General features: G+C 52.8%; 1 protein-coding gene across 3 annotated transcripts in view; it reads right to left on the bottom strand.

Moving 5' to 3' along the window:
* Positions 1-15,661, bottom strand: part of Loxl2 (lysyl oxidase like 2) — an 85,526-nt gene that overhangs the window by 16,037 nt on the left and 53,828 nt on the right. Inside the window, exons 5-8 of one of the 3 annotated variants that reach the window (XM_026397541.2) lie at positions 13,604-13,826; positions 10,847-11,051; positions 4,064-4,215; positions 639-806 (exon numbers count right to left, since the gene is read on the bottom strand). In XM_026397541.2, the coding sequence (XP_026253326.2) occupies positions 639-806; positions 4,064-4,215; positions 10,847-11,051; positions 13,604-13,826 (748 nt within the window). The remainder of the gene's footprint in view (positions 1-638; positions 807-4,063; positions 4,216-10,846; positions 11,052-13,603; positions 13,827-15,661) is intronic. The other 2 variants (XM_026397542.2, XM_026397543.2) reach the window with 2 other exon arrangements.

Below are 15,661 nucleotides of genomic sequence, written 5' to 3'. Positions count from 1 at the left end.
TGGAATGGAGCTGGGAGCAGACCCACAGCATCTTGGTCCTGTGCTCCTTCTGACAGGGTGGGACAGAGGGAACATCAGGCCAGGGCTCAGTGGCCCAGCCAAGCCAACCTGTCTTTACAGAAGGGGCCTGGGAAGAAGGGACAGCTGACAAGACAAGGGCTCTGGACACTGTTTAGAGGTGTACTAGGTCTCTGGGGAGGATGTGTGAGGTGTGGAGAGCCGGGACACACTCTAGCCAGAGGGAGCTTCCAAGGGATGGTAAGGTGTTCGGGGTGTTAGCCTTGGCCCCAGTGGTCTCCAGGACCCAAAAGACTGAATTTCTTCCCTCTGCAAAAGGCAAATCCCCCAAGGCTCGGCCCTCAGCCCAGGGACAATCCAGTGTAGAAACAGAGTGGCTTCAACAGAGCCGAGTCCCTCTTCTGCAGCTGGAAACATGCCAGAGGGAGGGAGACACCTGCCCAGGCTCAGAGGGGCAGGGGACAGAGCTGTGGCCTGAACGAGGCCTCCTGCCTGCAGGTGTAGTGCTTGGCTCTACCTGCCTCGTGGCTAGGAAGGTTCCGGGAAGAGGGGTGCTGGTGGACAATGGGGAAGGTCAGGCTGGGTGGAGGGTGGGCAGGGCCTGCGCCCAGGCTTCTCACCTGGAAGGCATTGCTGGCGAACCCCAGGCCCAGCTGCCGGCAGACCACCATGGCCTCCACGATGCCCCAGTTCTCGCCACACACCGTCCCCCACACGAGGGACCCGTTTCTCTCTGTCAGCACCTCCACTCGGCCCTCATAGGGATTGCGGCCCCCATTGAGGCGCAGCTGTGGAAACAAAGAAGGCATGGTCACCAGGACAAAAGGGAGCTTCCCCATAACCCCAGCTTCCCAAAGCCAGGGGGTCCTGCCTGGGCCACGCTGGGATTTGGCAGCGTCCTCTGGCTGGGCTTGGGGTATAGCTCAGTGGTGGAGCACTTGCCTAGCGTGTGCAAGGCCCTGGGTTTGACCGTCAGCCCTGCAAAACAAACACCCCCCACCCCACCCAATAGCAGCATCCTCAAGACCTTCCCTGTGGTGGCATTGTGCCCAACACAGCTTTACAGTGAGGTCCCCACCCAGCGTCCTGGGCCCTGTACACTGAACTGTGCTGGTAATTCCAGATCCAGTCATTCACCCAAGAGGTACTGAGTAAGTAATATGTGACAGGCACAGTGCTTAGATGGGACATCTCAGGCAGACTTTTAGAGGTCTAACCCCATCCCTTCCTTTAGGACAAGCCCTCTGCAAAACCAAGGCCTGAACTTTAGGAGCCTGTGTTGGGGTCTGGGGGTGCCTTCCTTTCCTCTGAGCCTGGTTCCAGGCTCCCACCTCCACCCCTTGCGGCCAGCATGTTGGGGAGGTGAAGGGCACGGGGGTGGAGCCTCCAGTAGACCAAGCTTAGCTCTCATGTTTCTGGAATGGCAGCCCAGGGGGAGGATACAAGGCCAAACGACTTTCCACTGGGTTACTGTTTTTTAGTTCTTTCCAGACTGTGTCCTGCCTTCCTGACTGCATCTGGGGCAGATGGCTCCCTTCCCTGCCACTGATGCATAAAAACTGGCTTCCCTTTGTCACCTCAAGGTCAGTTAAGAGGCGGGGACTAGGTGCCTGAAGAACCTGTTCACTTTTCCTGCTTCCAGAGGGTGGTGTGCTCCAGCCAACCCTCCGGGAGAAGACTACTGCCTCTTGGACTGTGTTTGGGAGGTGCCAGAGGGTCTCCCCCCTTGTCCACTGCTGCTGGCCTGCCCTCCCCTAAGTTGGCTGACCATGCAGCAGTATCCCCACCCTGGATTCTAAAACCTAATAAAATTTCAAAGGCTCTGGCCAAAGAGCATGGCTTCCACATTGACTCTGGGGCAAGGAAATCATGTGGTCACCAAAGGCACTTCCCAAAGCCCTTCCAAAAATGACCAGACCTGAAGCTACATTTGACATGGAACAGGTTTGACTGCTCTGGAAGGATCCAGGTGGTTTACACACCGAGGTTGATGGGAGGGGTTCTTCTCCTTTCTTTAGAAGACTGGCAGACACAAGAGCACTAGGCTTGGTGTTAACCCAGCATCGAACCCAGCTAACCACTCCCAGGGCCCCACCTCACACGCCAGCATCCTGGTGACTCCTGGGCTTGCTGGCTGAAGGTGGGCTGACCTCACCAGTGGTAGTGACACACAGGAGGCCTCAGGGACAGCCAGGAATCCCGGGTCTGCACCTGTCCACCACCATCCCATGAGGTGGCCAGGAAGGCCAAGCCTCCTCAAAGTCTCTCAACTGCCAGGCACTACCTTTCCTGCTCCTTTGGTTCTCAGTTAATCCTACAGGGGATTAAAGGAGGGCAGGAAGCGCAGGAGGCTGCACTGGGTTTTGATAGGGTTATGCCCAGCCAGTCCCACACCTATTTTGGGAGGTGGTGGGGTGAGAGGTGAGGAAACACAAGCCAGATGTTAACATGTAAGGAAGTGGGGACATTCCAGCTCCCACGCACCAGGGCCAGGCCCACAGCTGGGGGAGCCGCAGGTGGAGAAGGGCACCGCCCAGGTGGATCGGCTTGCCAGGGAAGCCCGCCTGTCAGCTTACCCAGGGCCTCCACGGCGGCTCTTCTCTCCCTGCAGGGGGGACATGGAGACTGCTGTGGCTGAATAACAAGACCACCTGGTCCCAAGTAAGCAGCCCTTCCCAGCCACTACTGCAGAGGCCTGTTCCCTACTGAATGGGTCTGGAGGGAAGGGACCTAGGAGTCATCTCTCCACTCTCTCCTTTCATAGGTAGAAACCAAAGACTTGAGATTAATTAAGGAATCAGCTATGGGGTGATTGTTAGGCACTGAATTGTGTCCCCTCCTAAATCTTACCTTGAAGCCGTTGACATTCCCCCCACCATGTGACTGTATTTGGAGATGGGTTCTTTAAGGAGGTAATGAAGGTCACATCAGATCGTGGGGATGCTATGGGCCAGGCTATATGGACAATGACCAAACAGACTCCATTTTACCCTGAGACTCCATATCATGTAAGAAATGCTTCTCCCGTGGGAAAGCCCCACCTCTGGACCCAAAAATAGTTACCTACTATAACACACTTGGCAACACAAAATAGCAATTCTTACACAATGTAAAATTGTTCTCTTTGCTTTCTATATTTCTTGGGCAATGTATTTTGTCTGAGATTGATTGTCTAGACGTGAGTAACCATTCTCTAACTTGTACTCAACTAGGGTCATTTTGACCCACTTCTTTTCTGTTGGCTTGCTGCTATACCAACCTGGAAAGTCCTGTGGGAAACACCAATGTACCCATTGCATTGTCCCGTTAACTGCCCAATTCAGCTTCTGTACTTTCTTGCTTACATTGGCTAAACCCCCAAACATCCCTTTTGTGATTTTTTTTGGCTTAAATATGAGGGCAACTGAAGGCGGGCATGCTACCCTGACTATCTCATTCTTTAGAGAGCAAAGTGTCCACCGCTGGCCAGCAATAAAGGCTTAATTAGAATGGCAATGTGTGTCTGAGAGTTATTTGAGGGTCTCGGTATCCGTGTAACAGGGACTAGTGTCCTTATAAGGTGAAGAGACACCAGGGAGGTAGGTGTATGCACAGAGGAAAGGCCCAGTGAAGACACGGGTGGAAGGTGCCATCTGCATGCCCCAGGACAGTGGCCTCAGAAGAAACCACCCTGCCAATGCCTTGACTTGGACTTCCAGCCACCAGACTGGGAGAACACATTTGTGTGCCACAGACTAAGTGCCTTGCAGGGAGAACTGACTGCCATCAGACTGCAGTCCCGTCCCCTAGCAGAGTGTGGCCTGCAGGGAATGACTGGGCATCTGCCACTAAGGAGGTGGGGCTTATGCATGCTTTCTCATTTGGCACATTTACAAATTCTAGGTGACAATGACGTTCATGGTGATAGCAGCAGAGCCCGAACCTTCTCTGAGTTCACCTCCGAGCACCCTCATTCACCCTGGAGAATCCTTCCCTGTGAGGCCTCCTGCTCTGTCCTCTCTGGGGCCTTGGTAGCACAGTCCCCTCTGGGCATCCTGTCTCCTACCTTTTTCTGAAAGCCCATGACAGGGATGTTACATCTCACGCCAGCGTCCTCCTCATGGCTGCAGCCCTGGGCCTCCGTGTTGAGTTTGCACTCTATGATGGACTTCTCCGTCCCCGTGCACTGGACCTCATTGAGGTGGATGGGTCCCATCCCTGGTGAGGCAGAGGGACATGGGCCATGAAAGCATCAGAAGGCAACCTCTGGAACTGGTGAGAAAGCCCTGGACGATGAAAACCTGTCTCTCCCATCCTCCAAACTCTCCTAACTGCTGCCTGTGGTCAGCTCAGAGACCCCAGCTCTTCTCCCTGTAAAGAACACTGTAATTATCTTGGGATTCACTTCCACCATAGGAGCAAGAAAAATTCTTTACTAACCTGAGGTGTGATCTTGGCCAAATCACAGTGTTTCTTACATTGATAAAGGAGTTGGACTAGAAGATATCTAACAGCGTTCTAGGCATTTACGAATCCTAAGCCTTGACTGCTGCTAAATCAGTTAGGGTCTTTGCAGGAAAGATGGTACATACAAATTGGGTGTCTGGATTAGAAAAAGGGAATTTTAAAATGAAGGTATGGATGGAGTGTAGAAATCACAAAGGCAGTTCCGGTACTCAGGATCTAATAACATTGGAGCTTGGATGTACCCCTGTGAGTAACAGGAAGAAGCCACCTGAGAAGAGCTGTCCCCTTGGTGGAGGGACAGCACCCATGGGAGCCCTACAGGGAAATAAACACCCCCTGCGCTCCTCTCCTCTGGTTCCTGTCAGTGCTCTGAGTTGACCAAACCCAGCTGTGCCTTTGGGCACCTGGCACCCTGGGCAACAGTGGGGAGTGGAACTGGAGGCGCAGATGGGACATATCCAGCAAGTGCCCCTTGGTGACAATGTGGGGACCCTTCTCTTAGTAGCACTGGGATGACAGTAGTGAGCCTTCCACAGCTGGGGAGAGAAATTCCAGGGCGACCACTCTCCAGTTCCCTTCTGCTCACAGAGGTGCTGCCCCTCTGCCAAGGCCATCAGGCAGCAGCAGGTGCAGTTCTAGGCACGTGCTCTGGGGTTCACAGACACTCCACCTCTTTTTGGACCCTGCTCTGCTGCTATCTCTTTGCCCTCCTGATCCTCCCCATCCCCCCACGTGGGTCCTGTCCCTCAGTGCTCTAAAATGATCTCAAACCTCCCATCTTCATGAGCCTCTCCTATGACCTCATGCCTCCTTTGAGCCTGGCACACTCCTCCCCACTGGGGCAAACCTCTGGGAAGAGTCTCCTGAGATCTTCCCTCGCCTGTTTCTCTGCCAGCCCTCCCTGTTCCAGGAAATGGCACCCCCAACCACTGAGCTGTTTTTGCTGGAACCCAAAGGTCATCTCTTGGACCTTCTCCTCCTCCTCCTGAATCCCTGACAACCCATCAATCATGTCCTGCTCACTCCTCAAAATCCGGATGCATTTTTTTTCATCACTGTGACTCAATATGACCCTAACATCTCCCATGTATAAAGACACAGTGGCCTGCGAGCCTTCTTCCTTCTGGCTTGTTTCAGCCTATTGGCCACAGAACAGCCCAGGAGAGCTTTAAATGCATGTTGGATCATGTCACTCCCCATCTGAAAATGCCTGGCTGGCGGCTTAATGCACCGAGGGAGAAGCAGGCAGAATTCACAGTCCTCAAGTGGCCTCCGAGGTCCTGCGTGATCTGGCTTCACTTTTGTGCTCCAGCTCTGCCTGCTGTCCTCCCCACAGCTGGGTCTCGAGGCTCCTCAACGGAGCTGAGTGCTCCCTCTGCCTGGACTGCTACCAGCTGACTCTTGCTCATCCTTCACTTCCCCAGAGAAGCCTTTCTGACCCCTACATCACCCTAGTCTACTTTGGATTCCCTCACTGAGCACACTGCTTTACTGAACATCTGTCTGTCTTCCCTGCTGGGCTGGAGGACCCACAAGGGCAGGGTCCCTAGCTTTCCCTTTGTGTGTTCCCAACCAGTGCTTGGCATATGGCAAATGCTCCCTGGTGTCTCTGCAGATGCTGTTGACTTCACTGAACACCTGTTACCCATCGGCCTCTGTGCTAGGTGTTGGAGATTCAAGGAAGGAGGAGCTAAGAGCACCCAGTCCTGGGGGAGGCAGGAGTTACACAAAGACTTGTGGGGTCAAGAATAGAGACAGAGAAAACCACAGGTGCTTCAGAGCCCACAGAAGGTTCTCTTGACCCTGTTAGGGGGTTCTGGAGATAGACAGTGTTTATAGCATACTGAGGCCACAAACTGCCTTCTGGGATCCACTCCTACAGTAGGTAAGAGCCAAGTTTCCATTTCTCTGGAAATCCATAAGCAATGATGCTTCCAATTCCCAGGAATTTTATAAATTTATAAAAACACTTGGGGGACAATGGTTGAAAGCACCCAAGGACTCAAGAGTGCAAAGGTATGTGTTACACAGTACAGATGCTAAACAGAGCCCTTGAAGCAAGCACAACTTATAGGTCACAGGAAGGGGCAGCAGCCTGGGGTCTAGGTCCCCAGGGGCCTCAGGGGCTTTCTGCAGACTCTGAGTATGGTGATGGGGATCTGATGACAGCTGATCTCTACTGAGCACTCACTATGGGTTGGGTGGATCCCATCCTAAACCCACCGCTTATAAACATCATTTCTTCATTACAGCGATCCCATAAAATGAGGAATCTGAGCAGCAAATATGAAGTAACAGACCCAGTGGGGGATCCAGGATTCAAACCAGACAGTAGCCCCATGGCATGGTCTCGCTGAGCTTCTGAAGCCCTCTCAGGAGAACCAGGAGGGAAACCTGGGTCGGAAAGGAGCGGAAGGTTTTGTTTGGGAAGGAGCTCCCTCTCTGGGTTAGGTCCCCATATTCCCTTGGGATGCTACAGCTGCCTCCTGCTCCTGGGGTGCCTTCTCCTTTCTGCCCATCTCAGAAGACGACATCAAGTAGCACTTCAGATCTGTCCCCCTCCCTGACACAGCTTGATGAAAACCTCAGCATCGTCTAAACTGCTGCAGCCTTTAAGCTCTGGCTTAGGAGGCAGTGAGCTGGTCAGCTGGCCCCAGGCCGAATCCAGTCTCAGGATGGAAGGCCAGGGAGCCACGGATCCGTGGGACATGGCACACCTTCCTGAGCCGTGCTCTTCTGTAGAAGGACAATGATAACACTGATGGCGCAGGCTGGAGGTCGTGAGGAGTGGGTGGGACTAAGTCCTTCAGGTTCCTAGGGACCCAGGAAATGGCAGGCACTGTCATCAGTACTATTCCTTATATATCATCAACTATTTTTAGTATAAGTTATCTTTGGGTTATTTCTTATTTCTCTTACTTGATGCCAGCTCTTTAAGAGCAGAAACCATAACTAAAGGAGTTGATGGAATAAATGAATTCTCCACTTCAGGATGCAGCCCAAACGGCCCTCAGAGGATAGTGGAGGGTTGCTAGACCATGGTGTAGGCCTCGCCAAGAGAATGTTTAACTCAAGGCTTGACATGCTTTAAACTCCATCTAGCAATTGGTCTGTCCCCTTCTGACTTAATTTCTATGTAAACGTATTGACTCTCCCAGACATCAAGGAATGAGACCCTGGAAGATGGCACATCAGAGGCGGAGCCCAGAGATGGGAGGTTCAGTGTGTCCCACCTCTTCCCTGCCCCTCCCTGTTCTGTAATTTGTGGAATGGCGTGGGGGATGGTGGTGACATGCTGGGCACTGGGGACCAGCTGTAGCATGCTGGGTACCTTTGGGTCCCTGGTTCCTGTTCCTGACTTGGGTTTGACATTCTACATCCTTGACCTTCAGCATTTACTTGTTCTGGGTTCTGGGTTGTTCCCGAAAGCCCTCTCTTCCTAGTACCTTTCCTCCTCCACCCTGGCTCTGCTCCTCCTCCATGCACAGACCCTGGCCTGGGTGACCACACGTTTGAAGGAGCGACAAATGACCTCCTGGAGCAATGCCATGGACTCTGTGGTGTCAGAGGTCAAACAGACAACTAAGCCGGTTATAATCGGATTTTAGAAAACACAACAGAGCAGACCGGGACTTTCGGTGCTCTGCAAGTTGTCAAGGTAAAGCTCTTTCACAAAACCTCTGCTTCAGTTTTGGAGGTATGGCACGTCTGCCAATTATCTCTCACTGTGAACCGAAGAGGTTTAAAGCCACTTCTCTGGCACTGCCCTGCCCATATAGTAGACAGCGGCCACGTGTGGCTGCTGAGCCCCCAAAATGTAGCCAGTACAAACAGACATGCTGCAAAGTCTAAACTATACCCTGGACTTCAAGGACTTTGTACTGAAAATGCAAGCAATCTCATTAATAGCCTTTATATTGATTACACATTGAAATCATAATATTTTGGATATACTGAGCTAAAGGAAATCTTAAAGTTAGTTTCACTAACGTCACGTGACTATTAGAAAATTCAAAATCACACATATTATATTTCTACTGGACAGTGCTGGTCTAGAGTGTTGGAACTACCCCAGGTGTCTGTTCAGAGGACTCCTCTTATTCCGGTGGGACACGTTCATTCATTGTTTACCATGTGACCATCTCCGGAGCACTTGTATTGGGCACGGACTCCAAGGACACGGAGAGAAAAGCCAGGCACAGACCTCACCTAGTGCTCGGTCTCAGGTGGAGGGTGACTGTGTCAACAGAGAGCTGGAGTCCTGCTCTGCGGGGTCCTGAAGTACCAAGGGCAGCCCCCCAAAGACTCAACATCCATCCCGTGATCCAGACAGAGCCTCAGACGCCATCCACCCAGCCACCTTGCCTTACGGTGAAGAATCCCAGGCCCAGAAGGTTCCTCAAGGTCATGGAGCAAGTAGGTAGCTGGGCCAGGATGAGGATCAGATTGCTCAGCTCTGAGGCACTGCCCTTTCACCACCCTGGGTGTGGGTGTGGTCACTTGGTTCATAGAGCCAGGACCAAAGGATGACCCTGCCTGCTCTGTGTGACACTGAATGTGGTACTTTTCTCTTTCTGCCTACTGGAGTTGCCCACCCAATGTGGCAGGAGACGATGAGTCACCCACTGGTTCTCTCAAAGGCAGCAGCAAAAATGCCCGGAGCCTCTTTTTCCTAGAGTTCGCCAGGCCCTCGGAAACCTCTGGCTGCTCTGGGCAGTGAAACCATGATGTCACCCAGCCCCCACCCGCGGTGAATGGAATGTTCATGTCATTGGGAACTTGTTTATTCCTCGGAGTGAGTGGCCCTGGTCCTGTAGGCCTTGGGAAAGGGCAAACCCACATGGGGTCCATTGGTAGAGAGGACTGTGAGAATACTCAGGCGCCAAGGGGACCCTGAAGAGTTCCCTGGAACCAGGGAGGAGGACCACTTGTCAAAGGGAACAATGGAGGCCACGAGGTGGCACATGTGCTGCTAACATCCAGCCAGGTCTTCAGCCTTCAGCGCACACCCAGCATGTGCACATGGGTTCAAGGACAGAGGCAGAGGGAGTTCCAATGGGAACAGGTCTGGGTTGGGGTGGGGGTAAAAGGAGGCAAATCTGGGGCTTAAGGTCCTCTCTAACAGTGCTAACTATGACCCCAAGACTGTCCCTAGTCTACAGGAGCCTCCATCCAGCCTCAGGAATCACTTAAGTGTTGTCTCCTAGTAGCTGGGGTACTGCATCCTACAGAAAGGACTAACAAATGGCCATAGAGAGGTGAACTCCCCTGCTAGAACTGGGAAAGCTCCTTGTTCTTTAAGTGAGCTGGAGGTGAAGTTCAACCCAGGACTCTGGAGTCTCACCCTGGGAAGCCACTGGATGGGGCACTCAGGCCCCGGGTGAGGGGGGACTATTATTCCTCCAGGCTGCAACCAATGACCTCACCACATTCCTTCCTGTGGGGTGATGGCTCCACATCTGACGGTATGGGAACATCCTCTCCCCACACTGTAGGACACCCCACCCCTCATCCACAGCCCAAGAACCTTCCTCGCTGCCTCCTCCCAGCCAGAGTGGCCCACGGCTGCAGCAGCCTCCCTGTACGCTGGAACTATCCCAGGAAATGACTGACCATGACTTTCCTCACCCAAACACAGTTCTCCTAGGGAGGGCTGTGCACTCACGGCTTATGGTGGATCTGGGGTGAGGACTCTTCCTTTGGAAGGACCAGGGCTTGCAAGCATGAGCTGTCTTCGTGAGGCCCAGAGGCAACCTGTCCTGCCATCTCAAAGTGACAGCACTGCTCTCAACAGGCAGCCCCCACGAAAGCTTTCTGTACTTATGTTCTTTGCTCACATGAAAAGTTTGTTCAGGACACTTAATAAAAACCAGGCCCTTTCTCATTAGTGTTTCATGAGGTCAGAGAAGGGCACGCTGTTCACTCTCTCAGCTGTCAATGTTTGTGAGACTGCAGCAGGGTGGAAAGTAAGGTGACAGTGGGTTCATTTGTGGCCTGCATGGTCCTCAGCCTGAGACCCTGCCCTGGAGGAAGGCCTGGAAATCCTGTCTTTCTTGGAGGGGCAGCAGAGAGCCCAGGGTAAGGAGCAGGAGAGCAAGGCTGGAGTGTTCTCTGGCTGCCAGTGTTATTTTGTTTCGAGGACTGACTCCCTTCTCTAGGCCTCAGCTTCCAAACCCATGAAATGGGGACTCAACGCTCTCCAAGATCCCTTTCAGCCCCAACTGTCTGGGGAGAAGTTTGCGATTCTCTAATGGAGCAGCAGCTGCCGGTGGAGGAGCAAAGCACGAAGGGCTGGATGAGGTCACGGTCCCCAGCTGAGGCCAAGCTACAGAGATGTTTTCCCGTGAAGAGAGGCCCCACCAACAGCTGCCCTGTGCCTTACCTTGCCCCAGCCGGGAGCCTGTGACGGCCTCTTTGGCAGTCCCGAAGCCCAGCTCTCTGCAGACCACGCTGGCCGACACCAGGTCCCACTTGTCGTCACAGACGGTCCCCCATTCTCCGTTCTTGAGCACCTCCACTCGGCCCTCCCCGACCTGGGCACCACCTCGCAGCCGCACCAGGGGTTGCTGAAGAGACACACCGTCCTGCTGAGTGCAGAAGCCGAGGCGCGTTCGGCCAGCCAGCGGTCACTGCCCGCTCCCCGCCAGTCCCCTGCTTTCTGCCAGGCCAGGTCCCCAGTCTAGGAGCTGAAACTGTGCCAGATGTGTTTGCGAGGGGTGGTGGGGAGCGGGTCATGCGGCAGAGTCAGCTCAGCACAGCTTCCTCTGCAGCCCCCCAGGAGATCTTCTGTCCTGGACCACTGGGGATCTCACCAAGGACCCTCATGAGATCGTCACCCCACCCTAGGCATGGCTCCAGGATCCCACCATCACTTGACTGCAGAACCTCCTGTGTGAGAGCTATGGAGAGAAGCTCCTACCCCCCCAAATCTGCAAATTCACAACCCCACTTGCTTACAGCGCAGCCCTGGAGACCAGGCCTGCAGGGAGCCTGCCCTGTGGAGAGTATGCTGTGCCCACCCACGAGAGGCAGGAAGGAGCAGAGAGAGGAATGGGAAGATCGGGAGCTAGAAAGTGAGGTTTTACCCAGAAAGCCAGACCTAATCAGGCCGTGACTCAGAACACAGATGCCTCAGGGACAGGAGCCTCCCTAGTTAAGACTAACATCTGTCCAGCTGCTCCCTGATTCCAGGCCCAGCCCAAAGCAGCCTGATTTCAGAAGATATAGCCTCCTGCCCCCAGCATGCAGAGGTGGGAGCATTATGGTTTAAATGGTCCTGGTGCTCACGGATGGCCTGGAAGCCTTCCTCCCCTTCTGGGGTTTCTGGACTTGGACCAGCATCCTGAAGCCAATGGTCATGTTCCACAGATGGAAACCACTGGCCTCAATCTGTTCACAAATTCTGCTTTGCACCAGTTTCTGTGCATGTCTGCATGCTGTGCACACTTACCTACTAGCATTTCTGCATGTGCACGTGTGCTGAGGGAGGCTCAGAAGTCTGTGCGGCTCTGTGTTATTGGGCGACTGTGACATCCTAGTCAGGTCAGACCACAGTCCTTGTTCCACCCTGACCTAAGCTGGCCCAGGACTCCCTTCAACCCACCCACCCATGGCAGGGATGAGGCAGACTTGGTTGGAAGGGGTGGATTTCAAGAATTCACATCCCTTGGCCACCTGAGGGTGGCCTAGCTCTCCATAGCTGCCACTCTGTCTCTCCCAGTGGTGGCACCTAGCTAGCCTGGCAGGATGGGGTGCTGGGGAACTCACAGACCCCCAGGATTGCTCTGATCCAGGCACTAGGGAGAGAGGGAAATAAAGGAGGGGGATGGGATGAGGGCAGATTGTCCAGTGGCTTTAGGAACTTTTATTCTCACCTCAAAAAAATGGAACATAATCAATAAAACTGCTGTTTTCTGTAGAACTTGATCTCCCCTCCCTGCTCCCTCATCTCAAGCTGTCTAGGGGGATGCCAGGGGGCTCCTCCCACAGAACCCAGCATCCTGGCCCCAGCTTGATGGAGGCAGAGTGTCAGATAACCTAGCCCCAGCCCAGCAGTGGCCAGGCAGAGTCAGCTGGCCCTGGAGGGAAGCCGGAAACCAAGGAAAATGTGATGTAATCATCCTGTTTCTTTCTTTCTTTTTTTTCTTTTTCCATTGGTTTGGTATGAACTTGATTGCTCTGCTATAAACCACACAGCAGAGGAATTCCAAAACAGTAGGATCTGGTACTCTGGATGACACACGAGGAGTGCTCACAGGCTCTGGCTCAGGCCAGGGAGAGGACGTGGCCATCAGACTGTGCAGCAGGGGAGGTGGGGCGTGCAGGGGGCTGGTTTGGCTTGTGGAAGGCTGTGAAATAGGGTTGCCTAGGAGGGCCCACGTCCCCTGGCTGCAAGCACGTCTGGTGGTGTGGTCATGTCTGTGTACTCTGAAACCCTTGAGGGGCTAAGGAGGCAGGAAGTCACTCCAAACAGTCCCTACATCTTGAGCTGAGAGCCCGGCCTGTGCTGTGCCCCTGTCATCTAAGGCTCTTCTTCTGTCCAAACATCTCCCCAGACTGGGAGAGGCACCCTGGAGGCTTCTGGCTGTCACCCTGATTTCATTTCTCTTCCTAGGAGCAGTTCCGCAGGTGCCGCAGGGAGGGAAGTAGGGGAGGACCAGGGGAGGGACCGAGGGGACAGGAGGCAGTGAGGAGAGAGGTTACCCCAGAGAGGGGAGGGGCTGTTGCTCCCATGCTCCGCCCACCGTCCTCACCTGGCTGACAAAGGACTCCCTGCTGCCTCCCTCCACTCCCTTATACCCAGGGTCTGACCACAGCTAACACGGGATGCACCAGGCTGCAGTAAACGACTACCAAGTACCCGGGTTGGATGGGCAGGGACGCAGCCCTGACCAGTGGTCAGCCTCTCTCTTCCCCCTCCCTTTTCTCTTCCCACATGCTTTTCTTGCCCACCCACCCGCTACCAGCAGTTTCCAGAACAGAAATATCACAGGGACCATTTGGTGGATGTATGAAAAAAGAAGAGCGAACTGCCCCTCGTGGTTATGGAGGGAAGACAGAATAGGGCACGTTCGCTTTTGCAGAGGAAGGGTCAAGCCTGCCGGATGCCAAGTGGCCACACCTCCAGCCCCATGCTCACCTCTGGTTTGTAGGCCTTCCGGAACCTCGAAGGCCCATCAGGGCTGAAGACCTGGCCAGGCATACAACTGACCACAGCTGGCTGTCCATTCTCACAGGTGATGTTCTTCACAGGGTCCCGAGACACATGGGGGCCCAGCTTGCAACTGGAGATGTGGGTCTCCGTGCCGGTGCAGTTCATGGAGAACCGCCAGTAGCGCTGCTTCCTCCGAGAGGCAAACATCCTGCAGAGGGGAGAGAGGACAGTGACCAGGGCATCGTGGCACACAGCCCTGATTCTAGTTTGAAGCAGAACAAGATGGACACGGCCGCTGCTCCCAGAGCTCAGCCTGCCTCCAAGACAGGGTCCTGCTCAGTGTGTTCTGCCAGCACCCCCTGAGCCCAGGTTTATGCTGGACACCTGGGGACAGGACCCAGAGGGTGCACAGGGCCTACTGCCATTCTAAGAGAGCAAGGACTAACTCAGGCACTGAAATGATAATGACACAGCCTGTCCATACAAAATGCAACAAGGTTTCTAGGGAGTTGAGGTCCCTGACCCCAAGACCCCACTCTCAGTGACTGGCAACCCTAACTCTTCAGTTAATTTAAGCACAAGCTGTTGTCATTCACCGGCTTTATTTCTCTTTGTCAACCATCAGTACAAGTTGACAGCTAAATTCTCTCCCAATGATAGTCAAGACTAAATATGTAATCCAGTGAGAACAGTCTTAAATGACCCCATCTGTGGCATCAAAAGTACAATTTTCTTAGTAGTAGTAAAAAAAAAAAAAATGCCCTGCTCTTATCAAATCCTCACCCAGGAAAATCAGTGAGGTGGAAGCTGTCACCATATCATGTCCTAGGAAATTTCTTAGTCTGTATTTCCTACACATGCAAATTGTTCCTTTTTCGTTTTTTTTTAAGGCAGAATATGGATTAAGATAAGACAATGTGGTTTTTTTCCAAAATAATAAGTAATATATGGATTAATAAAAATGTAACTATGACTCAGTTTCCTCATGTTCAAAGCAGAAGTAGAATAAATATCTACTTAATAAGACTATGATGTGTATTAGCCCATTTTCAGCTACTCTAACAGAATATCACAGACTGGATAATTTATAAACAACAGAAGTTTGTTTAGCTCATGGTTCTGGAGACTGAGAGAAGTCTAAGAGCATGTTGCCAGCATCGGGGGAGGGCCTTGGGTCACCTCATGGTAGAACAAGCAGGCACACACAAGACAGAGGAAATTGGACCAAACTTACTTTTAAAACAAAACCAGTCTCGTGATGACCAACTCAGTCCCACAAGAGTGGCATTAATCCATTCAGAAGCACAGAGTGCTCAGGAATAAGCCTTTTTTTTTTTTTTTTTTGGTGCTGGGATTAAACCCAGGGACACTTAACCACTGAGCCACATCCCTGGACCTTTTTCCTTTTTTATTTTGAGACAGGGTCTTGCTAAATTGCTGCAGCTGGCTTTGAACTTGCAGCCCTCCTGTCCTAGCCTCCTGATTTGCTGGGATTACAAGTGTGAAGCACCATGCCCAGCTACCAGTCATCTCTTAAAGGCCCTACTTCTTAAAACTGTTCCAATCGCAATTCAATTTCAACATGAGTTCTGGAGGAGACAAACTATAGCATTTTGACAGTTAAATTAATCAAAATTTATAAAGCTCTTAAGACAGTATGTGAAACATAGGAAGTGTCTGTTCAATAAATAAATATAAAAGCCCAGGTGAGATACAAGAAGGAGGAACCCCTGTGGCTAGAGAGATGAGGGTGACTTCATGGGAGAGCAGGCTTGTTACTAGGCCTTGAGTGATCGTGGGATTTGAAAAGGAGGAGGGAAGAAGCACCCTGTCCTCTCATGCTGCCAGCTCTTTGGGGCCTATGCACTTGACCCTCGTTGGCAGAACTTTGCAAGATGCCACAGAAAGTCAGACAGCATCATGGCCAGCTGCCCAACAGAAGGCAGGCTGACCGTTGAAGGGCCAGAAGTGGCCTGAAAGCATCTGCTTTGTCTTGGGGCGAATGGGATGTGAGCACAGAGGAAATCCTATAGGCACCGTCAT

Source organism: Urocitellus parryii, chromosome 14 (genome assembly GCF_045843805.1).
Source record: "Urocitellus parryii isolate mUroPar1 chromosome 14, mUroPar1.hap1, whole genome shotgun sequence".
Taxonomy (NCBI): domain Eukaryota; kingdom Metazoa; phylum Chordata; class Mammalia; order Rodentia; family Sciuridae; genus Urocitellus; species Urocitellus parryii.
This window is presented reverse-complemented; position numbering and strand designations above follow the sequence as displayed.